This window comes from Pararge aegeria, chromosome 13 (genome assembly GCF_905163445.1).
Source record: "Pararge aegeria chromosome 13, ilParAegt1.1, whole genome shotgun sequence".
Lineage (NCBI taxonomy): Eukaryota > Metazoa > Arthropoda > Insecta > Lepidoptera > Nymphalidae > Pararge > Pararge aegeria.
In genome coordinates, this window is record NC_053192.1 from 1,046,734 (window position 1) to 1,069,364 (window position 22,631).

The 22,631-nt window shown below is 38.1% G+C and overlaps 1 protein-coding gene across 1 annotated transcript in view; it reads right to left on the minus strand.

The window, feature by feature from the left end:
- The window catches only part of LOC120628916 (histone deacetylase 4), a 109,529-nt gene extending 86,898 nt beyond the window's left edge, over positions 1 to 22,631 (minus strand). The window contains 2 exon segments of the mRNA XM_039897586.1: positions 19,918 to 19,966; positions 22,383 to 22,631. Coding sequence (XP_039753520.1) covers positions 19,918 to 19,954 — 37 coding nt within the window. The 5' untranslated portion in view covers positions 19,955 to 19,966; positions 22,383 to 22,631.

Genomic DNA, 22,631 nt, shown 5'->3' on the forward strand with positions numbered 1-22,631 from the left:
GATTTTGTTTTTAAAGTATTCAGTATCGCTAAGCCGCTATATATATATACTACTATACTCATTTAAGGCTTAGCGTCAGACACCGTGAGCAGTCTGGTCCAATATATAAATATATTATAGGTAATATGTATTATAGGTATATATATATAAATATATATATATATATATATATATATATATATATATATATAAATATGTAACATGTGACTGTCAATTAATTATAGACAAATAATTTGCAATAAAATAAAATTGCAACTATAATTAAAGATCTAAGCTATCCTATCTCTTAAGTTGGACCAGACTGCTCATGGTGTGCCAATTTAATTTAAAATCGGTTAAGTAGTTTAGGAGTCCATCGCGGACAAACATCGTGACAGGAGATTTATATATATTAAGATAAGTTCTATATTATAATTTTGCACATTTATTCAAAAGTCTATAAATATACAGGCAAAGCGTCATAAAAATGAAACACTTCCTGAAGTCTCCGCTGTCTCAAGGCGACTAGCGCGGCGGCCTAATTGATCGCATTTGAACCGGCGGCTTTTGTAACGATGTTAAGTTATATAATTTCGAAGTAAGCAAACGATAACGGATGAGCGTCACAAGGTGCTGGAATCGCAGCCCCGCACTAGTTAGCGCAGCGTTTTAAGCTATTTTAATTGTTTCATTTTTTAAGCATTTTTATTTTCTTTAAACGCACATAACTTAGAAAAGGTAGGCTCCCCTCATATAAGGATAACAATTAAGACAGCGTCAACAATATTTAACAATATTACTTTAAGCGATTGTAGTGTAGGTACCTACTGATATATTATATTGCAGTGAAAAGCTACCTTGTTTGTGAAAAAAAAGACATCGCACATCGGAAACCACTTCAATGCCGCGCCGCAAATATAACGAGTTAAGTGCGTAGACAAAACAAGAATCAAACAGCACAATTTGACATGTCGGCCGGCGCTCGCGCAGCGTCTATTTCCAAAGGCGCTGACGCGGCCGTGACTCAGTGTGGGAAACCCAACTTCCGAGGTACCGAATGTCGCGCAGCAAAAGCCGGCGGCTCTGCGCCGCGCCGTGCGTCAATCGTGACGATTTGTCCAGCTTGTGGTATGACAACTACTATATTTGTTAGCCAATTACGTACTCAAGTATACCACATACTACATAAGTCGATTAAAATAAAAAATAATTATCTCAGTAGAAAAGCTTTTTGTGGCATAGCTCGTCCGGGGAAGGGGGGGATTTATATGGTGGGAGACTTTGGCCGTGGCTAGTTACCAGTGGCGTGCATAGAGGGTATGCACAGGGTATGCAGATGATATAAAATGAAGAAAATCCTCAGTAAGAGCTATAAATACTTAATGGTAGGCTTTCCATAACTCTTACGATGCATATCCTTAAGTTTTTTATAAATCTTATCGGAGATTTTCTTCATTTTATATCATCTGCATACCCTGTGCATACCCTCTATGCACGCCACTGCTAGTTACCACCTAACCGAAAAGACGTGCCGCTAAGCTGTTTAGTGTTGCGGTGCGATGTCCCGTATAAACAGAAAAGGGGTATGTATGACTACCATACTGCCTAACAGGTTAGCCCGCAAACATCTTAGACTGCATCATCACTTACCACCAGCACGGCTAGCATGGGCAGTGGACAATTATATTCCCGCGGAAAGGATATAAATGTATCTTCTCCCACAGCTTTTTCTAATTTGATAGCACTGGCGCACAAGTGGAAATAATATCCAAATAATATATGTGTAATAATAAACGGGGGTAAACTTCCCCTATTCTATATTCCCGCACTTTAGCAGGTTGACACGTTAATTACGTCCCTTGTCAGAGGATATAATCGGGGGATATAATTTTTGTCTCCTGCCCGCGCTATGCTAGGTAAGATTGCAGACAAGGTTTAACATGTAGTAAGGAAAACAGAAAAAATCAAACACTACACAGGCTTTACAATTTGGCGGCATATTATAGTCCAACTGCTTGGCAGAGGTATCTTATCCCATAAGAGTCATGAATTTAGAGCATAGACCCACAACGCTTCTCCAATGCGGGTTGGTGGGCTTTAACGATTAATATCTTATGTTAGTGATATTACAGCATACACATTAGTCTCAGATCAACAATTTTTGGCTCGACCCGGGAATTCAATTCACGCCCTCGGGGTCCATACTTAAACATGCTAAGTAAACCAACGGGGTATATAAAATAACAATTATTTATTGAGAACTAGCTGTTGCCCGCGACTTCGACTGCGTTTGATTTAGTTCTAGTTCTAAAAAAAAATTAAAGTATTCAGTATCGCTAAGCCTTAAATGAGGGGTTTGCTGCCGTCCGCTGAGGAGTTCTGTGCTCTATCTCCAACCACATTCAGATCTACACAAAGGGCAAAATTAAACACATATTATATCCTCTATAGTACAAAAATAATTATTTTAATCGGTTATAATTTGTCGGATTTATGGTGTAAAATCGTAAAACACTTTCATTCCCTCTCCCAAAGGAACCGAGCTTAATGTCGGGATAAAAAGTATCCTATATTACTTCTAAAACTTCCAAGAATATGTGTACAAAGTTTCATGAGGATCGGTTTACGTAGTTTTTGCGTGAAAGCGTAACAAACAAACTTACATCGACATTTATAATATTAGTAGGATGAATACGAAAACAGTATTATTAGTAGCAATGTCGAAAAGATTTCAACGCGTGCAAAGCCGCATGTAAAGGTGAGTAATATAGCTATGTACAGCGGCTGCGTTTATGTGTTTACCGTCGCCGTTTTACTAGTATTGTTTTCTAAATAAGCAATTACACGTAAGTTTTTAACTGTCACCGACATTAGCTATTGGAAATACCAAACACTGAGGTAAAGACGACCTCCCGGGCGCAATAGCTCGCTGTGAATTTAAACAGCAGGGTGCGGATTCGGATTCGATATGGGAACCTATAATTGCTGAATTTTCCTGAATTTTTCTGAACCTATAGTTACCACCCTACCGATGTTTAGTTAGTTATAACATAGGATCATTTGATTTGAGTACGGACCATATATAATATGATCTGATCCAGGGATCGATTTCCGGGTCGGGCCAAAAAACATGTTATACTATCCAATATTTACGATCATATTAATTACTCGACAGAAAAATTAACATTTGTTTTATAAATACATAGCGAGCAATGGTTTTATCATACTCAGTATATTAATAATATCCCATCAATTAGCCGAAGGCCTCCTCTCATAAGAGAGATAGTTTTAGAGACTTGACTCGTCCATTGGTTTACATGATGATGATCAGCAGTGTGCACTTAATACATGCACTAAAGCACTGCTTACCCTAAAATTTTAGTGTAACTCATAAAGTCGAATGACGGCCGATTGGCGCAGTTTGCAGCGACCCTGCTTTCTGAGTCCAAGGCCGTGGGTTCGATTCCCACAACTGTAAAATGTTTGTGTGATGAGCATGAATGTTTTTCAGTGGCTGGGTGTTTATATGTATATTATAAGTATTTATGTATTATATTCATAAAAATGTTCAACAGCTATCTTAGTACCCATAACACAAGCTACGCTTACTTTGGGGCTAGGTGGCGATGTGTGTATTGTCGTAGTATATTTATTTATTTAAAGGCGAAGGCCTTTATTAGTTATATGCCATATTATGCCATCTTCTTAAATATGCACACCCTGGTCAAAGTGATACCCTGATGATTATGAAGTAGGTAGAACTGCTATTTTATGTTCATAAAATGTAAGAAAATTATAAGCTTGAGTTAAATCACAGAAAATTGCATCAACTATTTCAGCATTAACCTCAACGCGACGTGCATGACCATGTGATGACTCGTAACGCGACTTGACGTCACAGTTTCGTGTAACCCGAAATGTGTGCGGTTGAACAGCACGCAACCGGAATACAGTCAACATAGACACGTCATCCCAACTAGAAAGATCCTAAAATTACCAACTTAAGCCCACGTCTTTGTCCGTCTGAATTTGTTTGCTCGGGCCCAATAGCAGTCTGTAACTAACATATCACCAAATAACATGAAACACATCTTAGTTAGGTAAGCTTATGACTACTTCCCTAGCGCAGCGGATAACGCTTTTAAGAGGGAATTCCCCGGTTCAATCTCTGACAGGAGCAATTTGGAAATTTATCTGTATTAATTAAATTTTAATTTTTGTGTGAGGTTTCGGCCCTGGCTACCACCCTACCGACAACCCCACATGCCTAACGTAGCCTGGCTACTGGAAGATTAACGCGTTGCAAAATCACATTAACAAACTTGGCTTCCGCAATATGTGGTAGGTATCTTTAAGTATACATTAACGCAATTCTAGTGGTATTCGGGTATAAGGGAAAACAAAACATCAGCGCTTCCTTATTAGATCAAAAAACGCAAGGACTGGGGACATAAACACCGTAAAATGATTTGCGATTGTTGTTATTGTTAACAACGTAAGTGGTCGTTACAGCCGTGTTAAAACGGTTAATTAATAAGAAATCCAATTTCCTACATACAAGATGTCCTAACTAATTGATTTGGCAATCAATGGAAGAAAGAATTGTCTACAAACGAACTGACAGACGTCGCAACAAAAGGCTTCCTCATTAGCCTTAACGTTTACTATGTACCTAAAGATAAAAAGCTACCTAGCTAAAAGTGTCTGTTTTTATATCAAAATAAAAGCTTATTACTTCATTCATTTGAAAGTACGAGTATATCCGATATATAATAAATATATCATCATCGTCATCATCACGGCACGGGTCTCCTCCCACAATCAGAAGGGGTAAAGGCCGTAGTCCACCACGCTGGCCCACTGGGAATTGGCGGACTTCACACGCCTTTAAGAACATTATGTAGAACTCTCAGGTATGCAGGTTTTCTCACAATGTTTTCCTTCACCGTTGAAGAAAGTGATATGTGAATTGATTAAAACGAACATAACTAAGAAAAGTTAGAGGTGAGTATTGGGATTAGAACTCGCCTCCCCGAAAGTGAAGTCGAATTCCTACCCACCGGACTATCACCGCTTCTGAATTGATAAACATATAATAAAAAAAATTGAGAATTTGTTCCCGTCAGTCGTTTATCCCGGCAAATCTCCGAAACTGTTGGACCTATTCTTACGGGGTTTTACAGGCAAGTAGAGGATTATATAGAAAGTAAAATAGGGAATCTAACACTCAAGCGGTTGCAAGAATGTATGATATCCCAGTTCTAAAAGGGAAAAAGGAGATTGGAAGATTGTATAAAAGCCTTGTTTTATGAAGTTCGGGCATAGTTTTAAAAAAATACCTCTGAAAGTGCACCAAGAAACAACCTTCCTTAAAGTGAATAAAAGTTGTAACGTATACGTCACGGGCAACCAATGGCAGTAAATGAAACCACAATATTTTGTAATATGTACCAAAGGTTGTATAATTATTGTATACGTACATTTCTTATGTGAGGTATTTGATACAAGCAGGCCTTACTTTCAGGAAGTCTGTGCAGCATGAAGCTTAATTTGCTATAATTTCATCATAATCATCAATATCAATCAAGGGGTGTAAGTGGGAGGCCAGAACCAGTCAGCCTCCCAAAGTGCCAACCTCACCTGTCCGTGGTGCACCCTGCCTTCTAACCGACGAGGCTCTGGCGACCGACAAGCGGCGGTACAACCACTTTAAATTGGCTAGACTAAATAAATGGCACAAATCAATCAGTCTAGCCCTGCGATGACCAACCCGCCTGCCCAGCGTGGTCATTATCGGGCCAACCTTTGTTAGATAGAGAAAAGAAAAGCCACATCCCCTAGTCCCCGGCAGCCCCGCTATTCCTGTCTTTGGCAGCGGTTACGGTAACGGCGGGGCAAGGGGTGTCAAGAATGTCGGCCCCCAACGATTTGGACAGATGACATCAGGCGAGTAGCTGGGAGCCGCTGGAGGCAAGTGGCCCAGGACAGTTATTGTGGAACTCCCTACAAAAGAGCTGGAGCTGTCGATTGGTTGACATGATGATGATGATGACTGACACACTACAGCACGGTTAGGGCGCTGGCCCTCAGAATGAGAAGGGTTTAGACCGTAGACCACCACGCTTGCCCAGTGCGGATTGCTAGACTTCACACGCCTTTAAGAGAATTATGGAGAACTCTCAGATACGCAGGTTTCCTCACGATTTTACCGTCGTAAAAACAAATTATATTAAATTGCTTGAAACGCAGATAACTCCGAAAAGTTACAGGTACGTGCCGGAGCTCGAACTCGGTATCTCGGGAATAAGAATAGAACAAGAAAAATACACTGCACTAGAGATCTTCTAATAAATGCTCAGTACGCAAGTTTCGGCCCCACACTGGAGCATCCTCAGGAGATGTTGACTTCAAAACACACAATTGCTAAGTTAGTTTTACTATATGTATTTGCACTGAAAACAAGTATCTAACATTGTCCATTGATGTGCCGTGCCAAATGACTTTCTCAGGATTTTCATTAACCGAACCAACTTTACATTACACCCTTTAAAAAAAAAGTTGTAGTATAGAAATAAGTTAACCTAGAGGCAGAGTAATCATAAAAAAATAAGCATACGTTCGTAAACATACAAACATACGGTGTTGAGTGGTCATAAAAAAACATACGTTCATTTGTCAAACTTTTTTGCTAAATAATAATCTTATCTCTGTAATATATTTCACGCGTACAAAGCAGCAACAATTCTATAGCCTAATATGTTTATATTTATATTTACCTGTAGCAGTAACAGCCGTCGGATTTGCCGACATCGTTCTAGATAATGAGTTTAGCAAACAGATTCACGAGCACTATCACACTAATTTCACTTAGCTAACTTTTGAAATAATGAGTTAATTCTATGCGATTAATGTCTAAGAACTGTCATTAATTAATCTAATTATTAGTATTATATAAATAAATATGATAAGAACAGGTGGTGGTCGACATAGTGTGTAGATTACATTTTCTTTGATATGCGCAGAACATAACATACGTGTGGAAAGCACAGAGCGAGTTCCGCTCGGCTCGGCGGTCTGGCACCGACTGGCGTGCGGCCGGGCCGGCGCGCAGTAGGGTGGCGGTGGGGGAAGGAAACACAGCCTCCAACCAACAATAATTATGTAAGTACGGGGGTTGATGCTATTTTTAGAATTAAGGCGTGTACGTAACCAGTTGTAAACGTTACAAGTTTACAACGTACAATGTTGTTCTATTGGGTTTTTAATACTTAACTTTGAGTGCACGTATTCGCAATCTATTTGCGGAACCCTTGATACTGTTTCGCAACGACGCTCCGTGTGCGTTGCGGAGGTTGAACTAGATCCACTCTTAACGCTGAGGTTGCGTTATCTGCATCATCGTCGTCTCAAACAATAACATCTACTCCTGGACATAGGTAGGACATAATAGGATATATAACGGATTTGATAACTTCCTTTTAATCTAACGATGATCTCTACCACCATACTCTGAGTAAAGGAGAATCTATCGCACGCTGGGTGATGTTGAGCTATCAGGAAATTCATTAGCGACAGAGTTTCAGACCTGCTTATCTGGCAACCCACTGGTCTTCATAGTCTTCGGCCATTGTAGGATTTCAGACAAAGAAGAGATGATATTTAAGTATTTTATTTATTAGAGCTTTTTGTGACAGCTCGTCCTCCTCCCGCCAAGCAGAGTTGCTATGTCCCGCTCTAAGGGGCATGGTTACCGGTGTAATTACAGGCACACGAGGCATATCACTTACGCCTTACGTTGTTGGACACAGTACTTTATACGTGTACCTTATATGTTCCGCGAAGTGTTGTTCTGTTTATAGGCTTTCGCTTATACAAAGGTTAATATATTATATACTTAATATAATTTGTTCGTAAGTATGTATATAATAATAATACACCCCACCAATCGGTTTCCCTTGGTTTTCCTAATCCTAAGGTTGCCTGGAAGAGATCGCTACTAAGCGATAAGGCCGCACTTTGTATCCTACTTTTTAAGTTTATTTTTGTTGTGTCCATTGTTCTTTTTTACTATTTGTGGTGTACAAATAAAGTATGTAAATAAATAAATAAATAAATAATTAGGTAAATAATGTACCTCCAAAAGCGGTAATAGCCCAGGGTAGCCCATCGATATCACTTTCGGGGGCCGAGTTCGAATCCCAGCACGCTCACACATCTAACTTTTCTTGGTTATGTGCGTTTTAACCTTAATGAGTATGTTTGTATCTTTTAAGAAATCATTTTAAATTTTATTCAAACTGCCGTTTCCCCAAACTGTTTTAAACAAGTTCATAGCAGCATATTCTGGAAATACCGCAGGTATGTCGATAACAAACTCATTATTGACGGGGTCAAACGACATCATGTTCCACCCTCAACGTTTGTAGAGTGCAAAAATAATACTAATAAGGGCGAGGATCTAGATCGCATAACACATCTTCACATAATATGCGACTTGTCGTTTATAATAGTGAATGATTAGAAAATTTGTATCTTTAGAAAATTTGTATCTTTAGAGAAGATCACAACTATCGAGAGTCAATTATTGAAAAAAAAACATAATAACGTTCAAAAAGCCACCATGAAATCAAAATGATAACCTTATAAATATAGTATACTTTAGAGGCATAGCATAACAAATATTGAAATAATTTTTCTGATTAATAAGTATCGAAAAATTTATAATAAAAGAAGTCTCTCGATAAATAAGTTTACAGCGCGATTCCATTAACATTTTTTTAAAATATTATTACCTTACTAAGAAAATACATAAAACATTTCTTTACGAAGGTTTAAATGAACAATAGAATATTTTGTGTTCCTAAAATCGGAAACCGCTTTTCAGTGTGTCTCTCGATATACTACAAATCCGTCTAATACACAAAGCCTAGAGCTGCGCAACGTAGAGTTCGCAATGTAGTTTTACGCACGTTTATCAGCGCACCTGTCAAAGGCGCAGAGTTAGTATTAAAACACAAAGTGAGTCGGTTCGATAGAAGCATTATTACGGCTAGGCGCAGCGCTGCATATCAAAGCGGGTTAATTACGCGCCCTGGTGGGTGGGTTGCACGTGGGAGGGAGGCTGCATGTCTGTACCTAGGTACCCAATGCACTCAGTGTCAGCACAGGGTGTCTGCCAGGTGGAAAAACCCTCAATAATGTTCGATATTATGTATCAAATAATTTGTATTGTCGAACACAACATAATTGCGTGCCAAACATTTAGTCTAGCTGCCATTATATAAGGGTAAGTTCAATACTATAAAGCTCTGGCAATCTATGATATTTATATATACCAATATTATTAAGGTAATAGAGGAAATGAATTGATTGTTCAAAAAAACTAAAAACACGCTTTGTATAAAAACCAAACTAATTTCTACTATTTAGTTTAAAAAACACGTTTAATTAACTTATAAGTAAATTAAACGTGTTTTTTTAGTTTATCTTAAACTATTATTTTTATTAGAGCAAAATTAATCGGTAACCTATTAACTTTGTAAATATTTGAGTAATCGGCTATAATGAATGGTTGGAAATTAAAATTAACATCATTCCTGCCATATCGACTATAGATGAAAATTATACAAATTAACAAAAATCTCATTTTGCAAATTGAAAAATGGTAAATGGGAAATAATCTTATAAAATTAGTGATTTGTCTGCGTTCCTCGATATATCTACATAGAGGGTCAAAATCAAGTCCAAAGGAGACGGTTAAAAACATAAAAACATTAAAATAAACATACAGATGAAGCTAATGAAAAGCGTGTAAAAAACATTTATATCATCCTCCGTCATAACTATTCTGGTTTACAGTGTCCCAGTACTTCTTTTATCATTACCAACTGCAAAATGTGTGAATTGGAAACATTTGGGGGATAAAGCGGTGATAGCCTAGGCTTCGGCATTTCATTCGGGGGGACCGAGTTCGAACCCCAGCTCTATCTTCTCGGAGTTTTTGATTTGATTTTGATTTAAGCAATTAAATATCACATGTTTACAGACTTAAAAAATTAGGTTTTTTGCATGTTTGTTACTCGACTGAGACGGGACTCGGGCTCTGTAGTCGGCCGCTAATGATAATGGGTTGGGATGGTGATGAATATTTGTGGCGTTTTTTCATTTCTCGATATCCCGAGGCATTGAGGAAGCAGATATTTGAAAAGCATGCTGTGAAGTCAAAGTTAAATCATTTACGAGTCATTACATTCGGTCGGAGCATTCGATACTTTGTTTTAATTCTTTGAAACTGAATAAAATATGGATGGGGGCTCTAAGTTTTAGTGTGTGTGTGTGTGTGTGTGTGTGTGTGTGTGTGTGTGTGTGTGTGTGTGTGTGTGTGTATGCGCGTGCGTGTGCGGACTTCTGCTTTTCCCCTGCGCCCTTTCTACTATAAGTATGACAAAAGAGGCGAGCTGCCGTTCGGAAATAATAAAAAAGCACAAATAAGGGCTAAACGCCTGCAACTTCTGGAACAATCGAAGGAAGTAGGTGGGTGGGGTACACGCAATTCTCTAGAATCCTCCAAGCACCCTCTCGCCTCCCTGGCCGGCGCCCCCGCCTCCGCAGGCTCGTCTACGTGGGCGTGTGTTGACAAACTGTGTTACTGAGGCTATTTGCAGCTGAGCCACGCCCTTGCTCTGGAGCCGCTAGGGTTGACTGCTTCGATTTAGCCGAAAATTATATAAAGGATGCGGAATAAATTAAGAATAATCAGAATAAAATCGGGGGCTTGAAGTCAAACTTTTCTACTTTTTTTTTAAGGAACTAAATGCCCTTACATTACCTTCTTTATACATTTTTAAGCAAGAACATGCATTTTTTTGCAGAGAGCGCCATAAAGATAAGCTTCTTTTGCCTGGTGGAAGGTTTTGACCGTGGCTAGTTACCACCCTACCGACAAAGAGGTGTCGCTAAACGATTTAGTGTTCCGGTGCGATGTCGCGTAGAGACCGATTATTGTCCGCGACTTAGTTCACGTTTATTTTTGTTTTTAAGAAATGCCGTAGGAACAGTTTATTTGAGAGACGGGTTGTATCCAATTTAGGTGTAGTACTACTGATATTTTTAAGTTGTGAAGTTTTTAAAACGAAACTTTCTAATTCACGTAAAAATAAAAATAAAGTATCAAATATAACAGTAACAGGTGCAGTCGTAAAATTCATGGACTCGCGATAATTTCTAAATGTCGGATTGGAATTAATTTAAAAGGAATTTTACTGCAATATAAGTAACCTTGATGAGAAAAGCATTTACTGGAATAAAAATTAATACTACGACACTTTTGTTTCTACCGGCGATCCAATCAAATTTAAGAACATAGCAAATGCGACTTAAGTAGTATGCGGTAGTTTAATAATTTTGATGTATTAAATGTTTTCGTATTTCAAATCATATATTGAGGATAATATATTCAATCAAATACGAACTGCTTGTTTATGCACTGTCATTATTTTATTTCTCATAAGGAGCCTCGTAATTTCAAAGTAAATAACTAAACAACGCGTAAATAATAAATACGATAATAATGTGGCGTAAAGATTACTCGATATCGACGTTTAGTAACCCTGGCCCAGACGGGGGAGGGAGACCCCTTGCCCCCCCTCCCGCAGGCCCGGGCCTCTCCCGGCTTCCTATACGCAGCCTTGACCTTCCGTATCCAAACAACCGTAGTCACAACACGCAGAGGTAATGGTCGTTTTACCCAACTAACCGGTGGGAGCCTTCGGCCGTGGCTAGTTACCGACATAGACGTGCCGCTAGGCGATACGGCATTCCGGTACGATGTCGCGTAGAAACCGATTAGCGGGTTTAATATAACTGCCCCTAACAGGTTGGCCTGTTACCAACAGGTAAGATTGCAGTCAAAGACTAACTTATTGGAATAAATAAAATAAAACTATCCGAGTCCTCTCGAGCGACTGGAGTCAACAATGCCGGACCGTATGGACCGGTCGACATGGTTGTCTACACGGTGTTATACCACGATCTTGTGTCACGTGTTGTAAGCGATTATTTTGATTTCGTCTGTCAACTTGCCTCGAAAGTACAGACCGAAGGTCCTTTAATAGATTATCCTTGTTGGGGTAGTAGTTAGAATGTTTGACTACGGATCATCGTAATCCATAGTTGAACCTTGGTTCGATTTCCGAGTGACAGAACTACGAAATAATATTGAAGCATGCATAAGTATATTTATTATATATAAAGAATTACCCTGTAAAAATATTAAATGAAAAGGAGCATATTTATTTTTCCATACAAACGAATTCAAAACACTCTTAATGTTAACTTATGACAAATATATTGAAGATAAAAGACCGACACGCACATAGTATATTGAATAATTGTTAAGTCAACATCTCCTTACTTAACAATTATTCACTGTAAAAGTCAACATCTGAGGATGCTCCGGTTTCCGAGCGTAGAGGGTACATTGCCGAGGATCTGTTTGGTGTGGAGTATACGGATTGAAGTAATTATAAATTACACCATACAGATTCTGCTGCTGTTCGCGGACTATAGCAAATTAAGCTTAATTTTCATAATATATTATGGATTTCCGCAAAGTAACGCCTGCTTCTATCCAATATGCACATAGAACCCACGCAACGCGACGCGTACCTCATAAAATGACAGGAGTCACATGATTTTAATTTTGCATTTGATGTTAGGGCTTTATCTGATTAATTTAACTAAAAACTATGGATACTCAAAAACTATTAGGTTTTCGGTATCGCAGATTAGTCTCAGAGACATTAAATATTGTACCTCTAAAGCCTGTGAAGTAATATTTCTTCAGGCACAAAGTAAGCGTAGCTTGTGTTATGGGTACTAATTTGACTGATGAATATTTTTATGAATAATATACATGAATACTCAAAATAAACAGATTAACACCACAGAAACTTATCCAGTTGTGGGCATCGAACCCACAGCCTTGGACTTAGCAGCCCATTTTTCTTTTAATGTATGGTACCTTATAATCTATTCTTATAATAAAACTGTAACTGGAAGATTTCTGTACATTTCATATATTTCGAAAATCTTAACCGGGGGATGCTTTATAATCGATACTGAGTCTCGATATTTGTCTGTCTGTCTGTCTGTCAGGGCATCACGCGAAAACTACTGAACGGATTTAAATAAAATTTAGTATAGGGGTAGCTGGTATCCCAGGTCAACATATAGGATACTTTTTATCCAGGAAATGGAAGTTTCCTCCTGGAAATGGGCTGAAATTTTTTATCAATTTTACTTCATATCTCCGTTAAATTTGCACCGATTTTAATAATTCTTCATTTATTTGACAGTGTGTACTACCAAGCATGTATTGTCTAATTTTAATCAAGATCTGATGAATATTTTTGGAGATCAAGGACATAATGCTTCACAGATAACCGCAAGTCGTAAGGCATATGGAACAACGATCGAATGCATGCGTAACATCCTACTAATATTATAAATGCGAAAGTTTGTGAGAATAGATGTATGGATGGATGTATGTATGGATGGATAGGTGGAAGAATGTTTGTTACGCTTTAACGTCACAACGAGTGAACCGATTTGGCTAAATTTGGCAGAGAGATAGCTACAATATTGGCTTTTTTTTATCGCGGAAAAGCAAACAGCTTCTACAGAATAGGAATAGCATCACTATTTTTTCCGCATTTGTCTTTTAAAATCCGAGCAACGGAGTTTTCGATTAACGTGGTTTTTTTGGATAGGCATAATTGAGATATTATATTTTTAAGTTTTTAAATTTTGTTTGGTTTAACGCGCTAATCTCAGAAAATAGAAAATGCTGTTTTTTTTTTTTTGGATTAGGTGTAACAATTATGGCTATATAACATCATGCTACGACCAATCGCTACCTACTATCATTAATGAGAAATGTTGTAAAAACTGCATTTAATGTCTTTTTGAGAGATTCTGATGCGTGCGGTGCGTGAACGGTAAACGTTACGCCGAACGACGGAAGTATGTAGTAGTATATCGGAATTGTCGGAATTGTTGTTTCTTTAAAGGTCTAACAGTCCGCGACAAAATACGACTATTTTTTGTAAGTCGACTCATTCGCGGACGAAGTCGCGCGGGTCCGCTAGTTAATAATAATTAAGCCAGTTTTAGTTATATGGTAGGACAAGTGACAAAAAATGGATTTCGCAAAAATAATTTAATTTAAATAAGATAATTTTGGAATTAACCCGTTTTACAGTCTTTTAGGTTCACAATTCGGTTGTATTTATTTTTTATTTTTGTTGGCTCAGAACTCTGTCTGTTATAAACCGATTTGAATGTTGTTTGAGACGGTATACTTCCTATGTGTGCAGTGTGACCACATAGGAAGTATACCGTCTCAATTTTCATCAGGTCATGAGTTAAAGGGATCCAGTAGAAATTGAGGGAAGTCTTCATATATTATAGAGATGTCCCTACAATAAATAAATAAATGATAAATATACTACGACAATGCACAAATCGCCATCTAGCCCCAAAGTAAGCCTAGGTTGTGTTATGGGTATTAAGACGACTGATGAATATTTGAAGAGTTCCCTATTTCTACATTTTACTTGGCACCGACTTAAAAATGTTGTAGAAAATATGTATTTCTGGCCTTTTAGTTATATTTACAAAGGTACTTTTTAGATTCAAAAAATGATTTACTTTAAAATTCTTTATGATGTTGGTATTCAATAAGTAGAAGACATAGGGACGGACAAAAGGTGCAATCGGCCGTGCGTCGGCGCGGCGCAGTGTTTACAATCTTTGCTGTCGTTACTTATCGATATCGTAATTAATAACGAGCCATGACGCTTTATAAATAGTCGGGTCAGGCGACAACCTTTTTGAACTATAAACGTGGACATTCTAGGCGTCAGCCACATCAGTGGCGCCGACGACTACAACGATCTCTCCAGAAAGGATACCGACCTCCCAGGTGCAGCAGTCAGCGATGTGGTTTTACGGGGCAATTTGGGAATTGATAATTTATGAATTTTCTGTAGTCTGCTCTGGTTGGGGCTTCGGCCGTGGCTAGTTACCACCCTGCCGTCACTAGATGTACTTTTTCGACGCCAGGCGGTAACCAACCACGGCGGAACCGCCGCTAATCGATTTAACGTTCCGGTATGATGTCGTAGAAACCGAGGGCTATGAGTTTAATACAACCGTTATGCCTCCTAATAGGTTAGCCAGTCGCCATCTTAGACTGCATTACTACTTATCACCAGGCGAGATAGCAGTCAGGGGCTAACTAGCAATTGACTTTATAACATAGGCACATAATACATGGCTTGGGCTAGCTTAATTTTCAAAATATATACTGAACTTTTAGGTAGCTTATAGGTTGGGGTTGTGGGTGCGCCCTGTGTCCATTAACCTGAGGCGAAGGTGTTATGCCTCATGTGCCTGCAATTACACCATCTACCACGCCCCTCAGATCGGAACAAAGCAATGCTTATTAGCAGCAGAAATGAGCCTAACGGTAGTACTTCCCCGGACGAGATCTGTCACAAAAAGCTCCACTAGGCACGGGGGTGGTCACCGCCGATTTTCCTAATACCGGCTGGTACTCAGAATTGTAAAAAGTAATCTTAAAATTCTTGTAGCCGGGAATCGGACCGAGGACTTCGCGATCCGTAGTTAAACATGCCAATCACTAGACCACCAAGGCAGTTACACACACTATTTGGTTTAACAATAAACGTAGACTTTTATGGGTGACCTCATCGCGGTGGTGAGGTGTACTAAGTACTAGGAAGGCCCTTAACTCACCCTCCTCGGCCTCAAAATTAATGCCTGTATCGATTCTCAGTACTGACATTAAACGATTTATTTTCCAGGGATTGATATATTTGTTTGCCGTTGGCGGTAGATTATAATACAATAGTCAACACCTCTTGCCGCGGGTCTCGTACGGATATCTCCTAAGGAAATATAACGGGCAACGGGTAGCAGTGTTCTCTGTGCTACTGAGAGAGGCCTTTATTCCCGCCGTGGTCTGTTAAAGACTATTAATGATATTTTTTTAATATCTGCAGACACAGACGATGGTCAATTACGGTGCAGGATATTCACTATTCAAAATTTGAAATTCGATTATTTCAAGTAGGCCTAATATATAATATTTAAAGCAATTTTGAAACGTCAAGTATATATGTCTGTATGTAGTAACTGTACCGCCGGTTCCAAAGGCAGATTCTAAAGAGAAGAAGCCGGCAAGAAACTCAGCAGTTGCTCTTTTCCAACATCGTTTTACAATTTAACAATCCTTGTTATATCTTGTGTGAGATGAAAGCGGATATTGATTTGAAGGTTTTACCCACATTATAGCTAGTACAAGAGGCCCTTAGTTCCCGGCACTCATTCTGACTCTGGTAGCGCTCGGAAGGATGGTGTGGCAAAGAAGAATAAGAGTCAAGGATCAGGGGGGTGGTGAGAAGCTTAAAGGCATGAAGTTATACATAAAGGATCGAGAGGGATTGACTGCAGAGCTTCTCTGGCCAGTATCTATACAACGGGGGTTACTCCAAGGTATAGCGATTTTCCTATCGACGTTTGTTTAGCAAGTTTTCACCCTACGTGTCACTCCCTTAGGAGTTCAGCCAGTAATTAAGGGTAAAGTTTCATTGTTGAGAAAAGGGTAGACCTTGAGCCCATTTCCTTGCTCCAGACTGGTACTGTCTTTTTCTGTCCCGATCAAAAGTATCTTACCTAGGACGTCGTGAACTGCATTCGATAATTCAAACAGCAACAACCAACGAGGCAACTCTTGATGCGTTCACGCATAATTTCCCAATATTGGTGTCAATTTTATTCGTTGCTCCAACACGCCATGGTTTAACGTCTGAATCGAGCATATCATAAACAGATGTTAGCAAGTAATATTCCAGGTCGAAAAGAATTAATCTATGGCGTTAAACATTTTACGACTGTCTATTACTTTCATACTAATATTATAAATGTAAAAGTGCATATGTTTGTTTGTTTATTTAAGTCTAAATGAAATATTTCATTATTCAAATACGCACTATAGCTGGCACATTTTTTATGCGTACATTAATTAGCTACGCATATCGGCGCAACCACTCCACCGATTTTAACGAAATCAAGCAAAGCTTACACCCGCAGATAATACATATTATTATAGCATACTTTTAGCCCTTCAAAACTGTCGTAGAAAAACCGCGAATAACCGCGGACGAGGCGCGGCAACAGTAAAGTAAGCAGGTACATAATATCGCGAAAAACGATAAAAGCGGACGACGTCGCGAGCAACTGCTAGATGGCAATAAATATGAGCTTCGGACACGTGGAAGATGGCAAGGTCAAGGGGGCGTCGAACCGGGCGGGGGTGGGGCGCGGGGGACGCGGGCGGACTAGGGCTGTGCTATTTATATCTAATCGATAGCGCCGCGCGGCCGTGGCCTTGCCGTCATCGATCGCCGCCGCGCGGCCCGCGCCCGGACGAGCCCCCGGACAACATCCCTCGCCTCCAGGACGCGGGGATCGCTACTGGGACTTATGGAGCTATTAAGAATAGTAAAAGTAATGTTCCGGAAGATACTACACTATGATGTTAGCGCAAAGGCCGAGAAGCGATACACTAAGTTAAGAATTTATTGAAAATCACTATAACCAAGAACTAACACGAGTACTTTGTGAGGATTGAAACTTTTTTTGTAAATTTAGATTTAAATAAAGCTTTATTTAAATTATTTATTATTTATTTATTTGCATCCATGCCTTAACATAGTCTAAAAATAAGCAACAAACTTAGACAGGAGTCAAAAAAATCCCAAATCAAATAGCCCGAGACTTTATTTATTGCACTTTTGAACGTCAAGAACATAGTCTTAGTACAAGGCTGCCATTGAACAGGATTGACCAAAACCTTAACCTTACATATCGTTTTCGGCATCTAGTCCCAAAGTAACGATGTGTACCTACATATCCTTTTGGTCAATTTTGCAAGGCTATTCCGTATCCCAGTTGACACGAAATTTAGCTAGCCACTGTTGAAAGTTGCCTTCAAATAGCTTAGATAGTTGCTTTCAGAACATACTAGTACAATGAAAATCACGCTTACTTTGCTATTACTCCGTGAAAAGCAGGTATAGTTTATAATTTCTTCAATCTTTATACTCCACACTAAACTGATCTTCGGCAATGTACTCCCTACGGACATTTTGCTCCGAAACCGGAGCATCCTGAGGTGATGTTGACTTTACAATGAATTCGCCAAATGTGTCGCCTTTTATGGGATGGAATTCCATAAAGTAGCGTTTTCTATCTAATAAGTTTCAGAATGCAGAATATGGATTTTGCAGCTTATTTGGTTTCCACTAAATTTGGTGTCAACTGAGATTCAGAATCGACCTGCTGGTGTATTTTATGGGCCTACGTATTTTATGTTCTTTTATCTCTGTCTCATTTTGCAGGCGACAATTTTGTATAGAATTTAAAAAAAAAAAAAAATTGTTTTCCGAAACGAATAAATAACTCTTTCAAATCAACTTATTTTAAAGAAAAACACTGCACCACTTGGACTTTGAACAGCCGCAGATGCAAGCTTACTTTCCCGGTAATTTGTCAAAACATTTAGAATGCGGGACCTGCATCTTGTCTGAGTACAGCACCATGTATACCGCATGTGGATAACTCAGGCTTATCATCAGTGGCGGCATAGAGGGTATGCAGATGATATAAAATGAAGAAAATGTCGAGTACGAGTTATAAAGAACTTAAGGATAGGAATTGTAAGAGTTATAAAAAGCCTACCCTTAAGTATTTATAACTCGTACTGCAGATTTTCTTCATTTTATATCATCTGCATACCTTGTGCATACCCTCTATGCACGCCACTGTTTATCGTCTGCCAAATGGCTATTCTATAATATAATTGAATCGATATCGTTTTAGTGCACCTAAATTACAACCTTTGTTAACCCACGTAACCGTACGTAATAGGTTTCTAAATTTGATTGAAGCCGTAAAACTAATGCCTAAACACACTTTGTCTATTGTTGTGGTGCGCCACAGACTATTTTAATAATTTCATCATCATCAACCTCAGCATATCAACGTCCCACTGTTAGGCACAGGCCTTTTCTCTCATAGGACGGACCACCACGCAGCTCCAATGCGGGTTTAACGCAGGGTGGGCTTTAAAGACTATTATTAATAGTCACAAGGCGGCACATGAGTCGGCACCGGCACTGAAAATTATTTAACAGAAAAACACAGAACCTAACATTTTTTTGCCCATTTATACATGCGAGCCACTAGACAGTCGTAATTTATATTTAACTAAATTAGCGAATGTCTTCAATACACTCGTATAGAAAAAAAGAAGGTTAGGACAAGAGGTCCCATAAGTAGATACGTTTTCAAACATAGAAAACAGGGCTAACTGGATAACTGGACGAATACACAGGCTTTTGCAGTGCATTGTGTCTAAAAACCATGAAAACGCCCCGCGAAATATTGCTAGCTCACAAACTTTTCCCATTTTACCCGTTTAATGGTTAACGATTAGAAAATTGGAATGGAATTAAATGACTAACCGCCTAGCCTGTTAAAGAAACGCTACTAAAGTGGAGTGTTTTTTGATGCTTCAAAAAACGCTACTAAAGTCGTGAACACGGTTTCTGTATGCTGTTAACTCTGTGGACGAACAGATATATTTGGATAGAGTAAGATCTAAAAAAAGAGGGTAATAAGGTTTATGTTTTGTATGTGTTTAGATTGATTATATAAGTATCGCGGCTTATTTTGTCGTATAATATTATCCTTACTTCAACGTCGCCGATTTAAGTTTAATATGTGCTTGAGTGTTAGATAGATCATAGAGCCACTGTCTAATGAATATTAAATAAATACTCCAGGACTTACCTGAATGGGTTGGGGAATGCTCAGGGTCATCAGCCATGTTGATAGTGACCTGTAATAAAAATATTAAACTTTTAACTGACAGAACGTTGGTGCCGCGTTGAATGCGTCAAAGTTTATTGCTACAGCAAACTGTTCATAGCACATACAGTCTATAACAAACAATGATTTAAAAAACATTCAGTTTTTAAACACCCTCAATTAGCAAAAAATTTTGGCATAGATTTAGTCGAAAGGAGGGAGAGTAACTTAGTCTAATTAGAAGAACAAACGATTCCAAGTGAATTTGTAAAAAGCAATACAGTTTAATAAAATTATAAATAAACAAATTTAATGGGACAACCACAAATTTTCAAACAGCTACTTTTAACAAGTTACCTACTTAAACCTAACCACAATATTGGCAACATTGATACTGTCAATAAATATTAACCTAAAGTCGCGGATACGTGATACATTTTAAGAACGCAGTCGTCGCGATTCTTAGCATAGGCGCTTATGTGTCCTTAGTATAAGTTTTTGGAGAATCAAACCATCGTATACATGGACTACATTTCCCCTGTTTCAAATCTCAAATTAGTCCAAAGTTGACAACAAATAAAATTTGGATATAACAGGGAATAACATCAGTTTGAACCATAGATCCATTTTTATTTAAAGTCATGCTCATTCCCATTTCTCCTCCAACTAAGCACAGAACTATGACAAGAGTATCAAGTAGTATGTTAAACATTTAAATTTTCAAACTTCGGGTTTTGAAACTTTTACAAAAGTTATTTTTTAACTGGGGTGATATTTTATAAGTCAAAATTGTATTGTATAAAGACTGAAAATATACAAAGGCATGCAAAAGTAAATTAATTCGACAAGTATAATCAACCACCCATACTTGTGTACACATTTGTATTAACAGCCGTAACACCAAGAGTGATTCATAATATACACCCCTATGTTTGCATTGGCCGGCCCATTGGCGCAGTTTGCAGCGACCCTGCTTTCTGAGTCTGTGGGTTCGATTCCCACGACTGGAAAATGTTAGTGTGATGAACATTTATGTTTTTCAGTGTCTGGGTGTTTATCTGTATATTATAAGTATTTTATGTATATTATTCATAAAAATATTCATCAGTCATCGTAGTACCCATAACACAAGCTACGCTTACTTTGGGGCTAGATGGTGGTGTGTGTATTGTCGTAGCATATTTATTTATTTTATTATTTATTTATTATAGGCCAGTTATATGTTTTTTGTAGGCCTAAGTACCTTGCTGTACCTATGGGACCATTGAAACAAATGTCTATAAACACTTTAATAAATAAAAATAGTGAATTCCACCACTTTTGCTAACCTACATATTTATGATTCCTTAGTATGTCAAAGTCAAAGTTCTATGCTTGGATATTTTTAGAGGGATAAAGTACTAAGATGAATTTATTTCCTAAACAACCAATGTTGGCATTATTTGTAACATGCTAAAATGGTAGTGGGGTTTTCACACACAGACTTTTGATGCATAACTGATGGACTAGGCCTAGGTCTTCTAGGCCTATTTGAAAAAAGAAAGTTATCATTCAGACTTTAATGAAATCAAGGTTTTTTTAACAATTAATGCAGTTAAATAACTTAAGTTAAATGTGTTATAATAATATTCCTAAATTAACAAGTCAAATTCAATGGTCACTAAATGAAAATTATGTTTATGAATTTCTGAATGAAATAAATTTTAAAAAATTGACAGAGCAAGGGTATTATAATTTTGCAAAAATGCTATAACTGAGTTAATTGTTGGGTCCCCTCTGTAGAATTTGCTTTACAATATAATAAACACGTTTACTTAAGTTGATAACAACTGGTTGGTCGGATTAGGCCAGCATGGTAGACAACAGTTTAAAACCTCATTCTGAGAGGAGACCTGTGCCCTGTACTTAGCTGGTTATGATAATGATGATGATGAATTTGAAGGTCTGCCATATTTCCATACCACTGAGAACATGTTGAACCATTGATCCCCTCATCACCATTTCTTGATAAAAATACTCATTTAACAGTTGGAGATCATGACCTAAGCCTCATAAGAGTAGCGTAAAAATCTGATTTCTAAATCCCTTTCTCCTTAGAAATAAATTATGTGTGCAGTGGGTCATTAATCTGATGTTAATGTTGATAACTAATTTAAATCATGATAAAGTTTGCTAAAACATATCTTGAATGAGATGATTCATGTATAATACAAAATTAAGTAAACAATCTTCTTCTGGAATAATACCATAGTGCGAAATAGTACAGAATGTTTTTGTACACAAAATATTTGACAACAGCGGGAAAATCTAGTAATAATAGAAACGTCATTCTTCGTTTTTAGGATATAAAGTTCAAGCCCCGTTTAAAATGTACATCTACACTAAGAATATCTCACGCTAGTAAGTAAGTTACTTATTACTAAAATGAATAATAACCCGTTTCTAACCAGCTGCACTTCTGAGAAGGTGGGCAGGTTTGATCACAAAGTGCACTACACTAAAGTATTTCACACACTATAAACACCATTGTTCTTTATTTAGGACATTTTAAAATGTTTAAGAAACAAATTTAAAACAAATTCCTATCAAAACAACTCGATGTGAATTGTGAATGTTTTGACCCAAGTTATGACTTTTGACGTCTATCCTTACGTCGAAAATAAAGATCAACGTTTAGAAGTATGTACGTACTACAG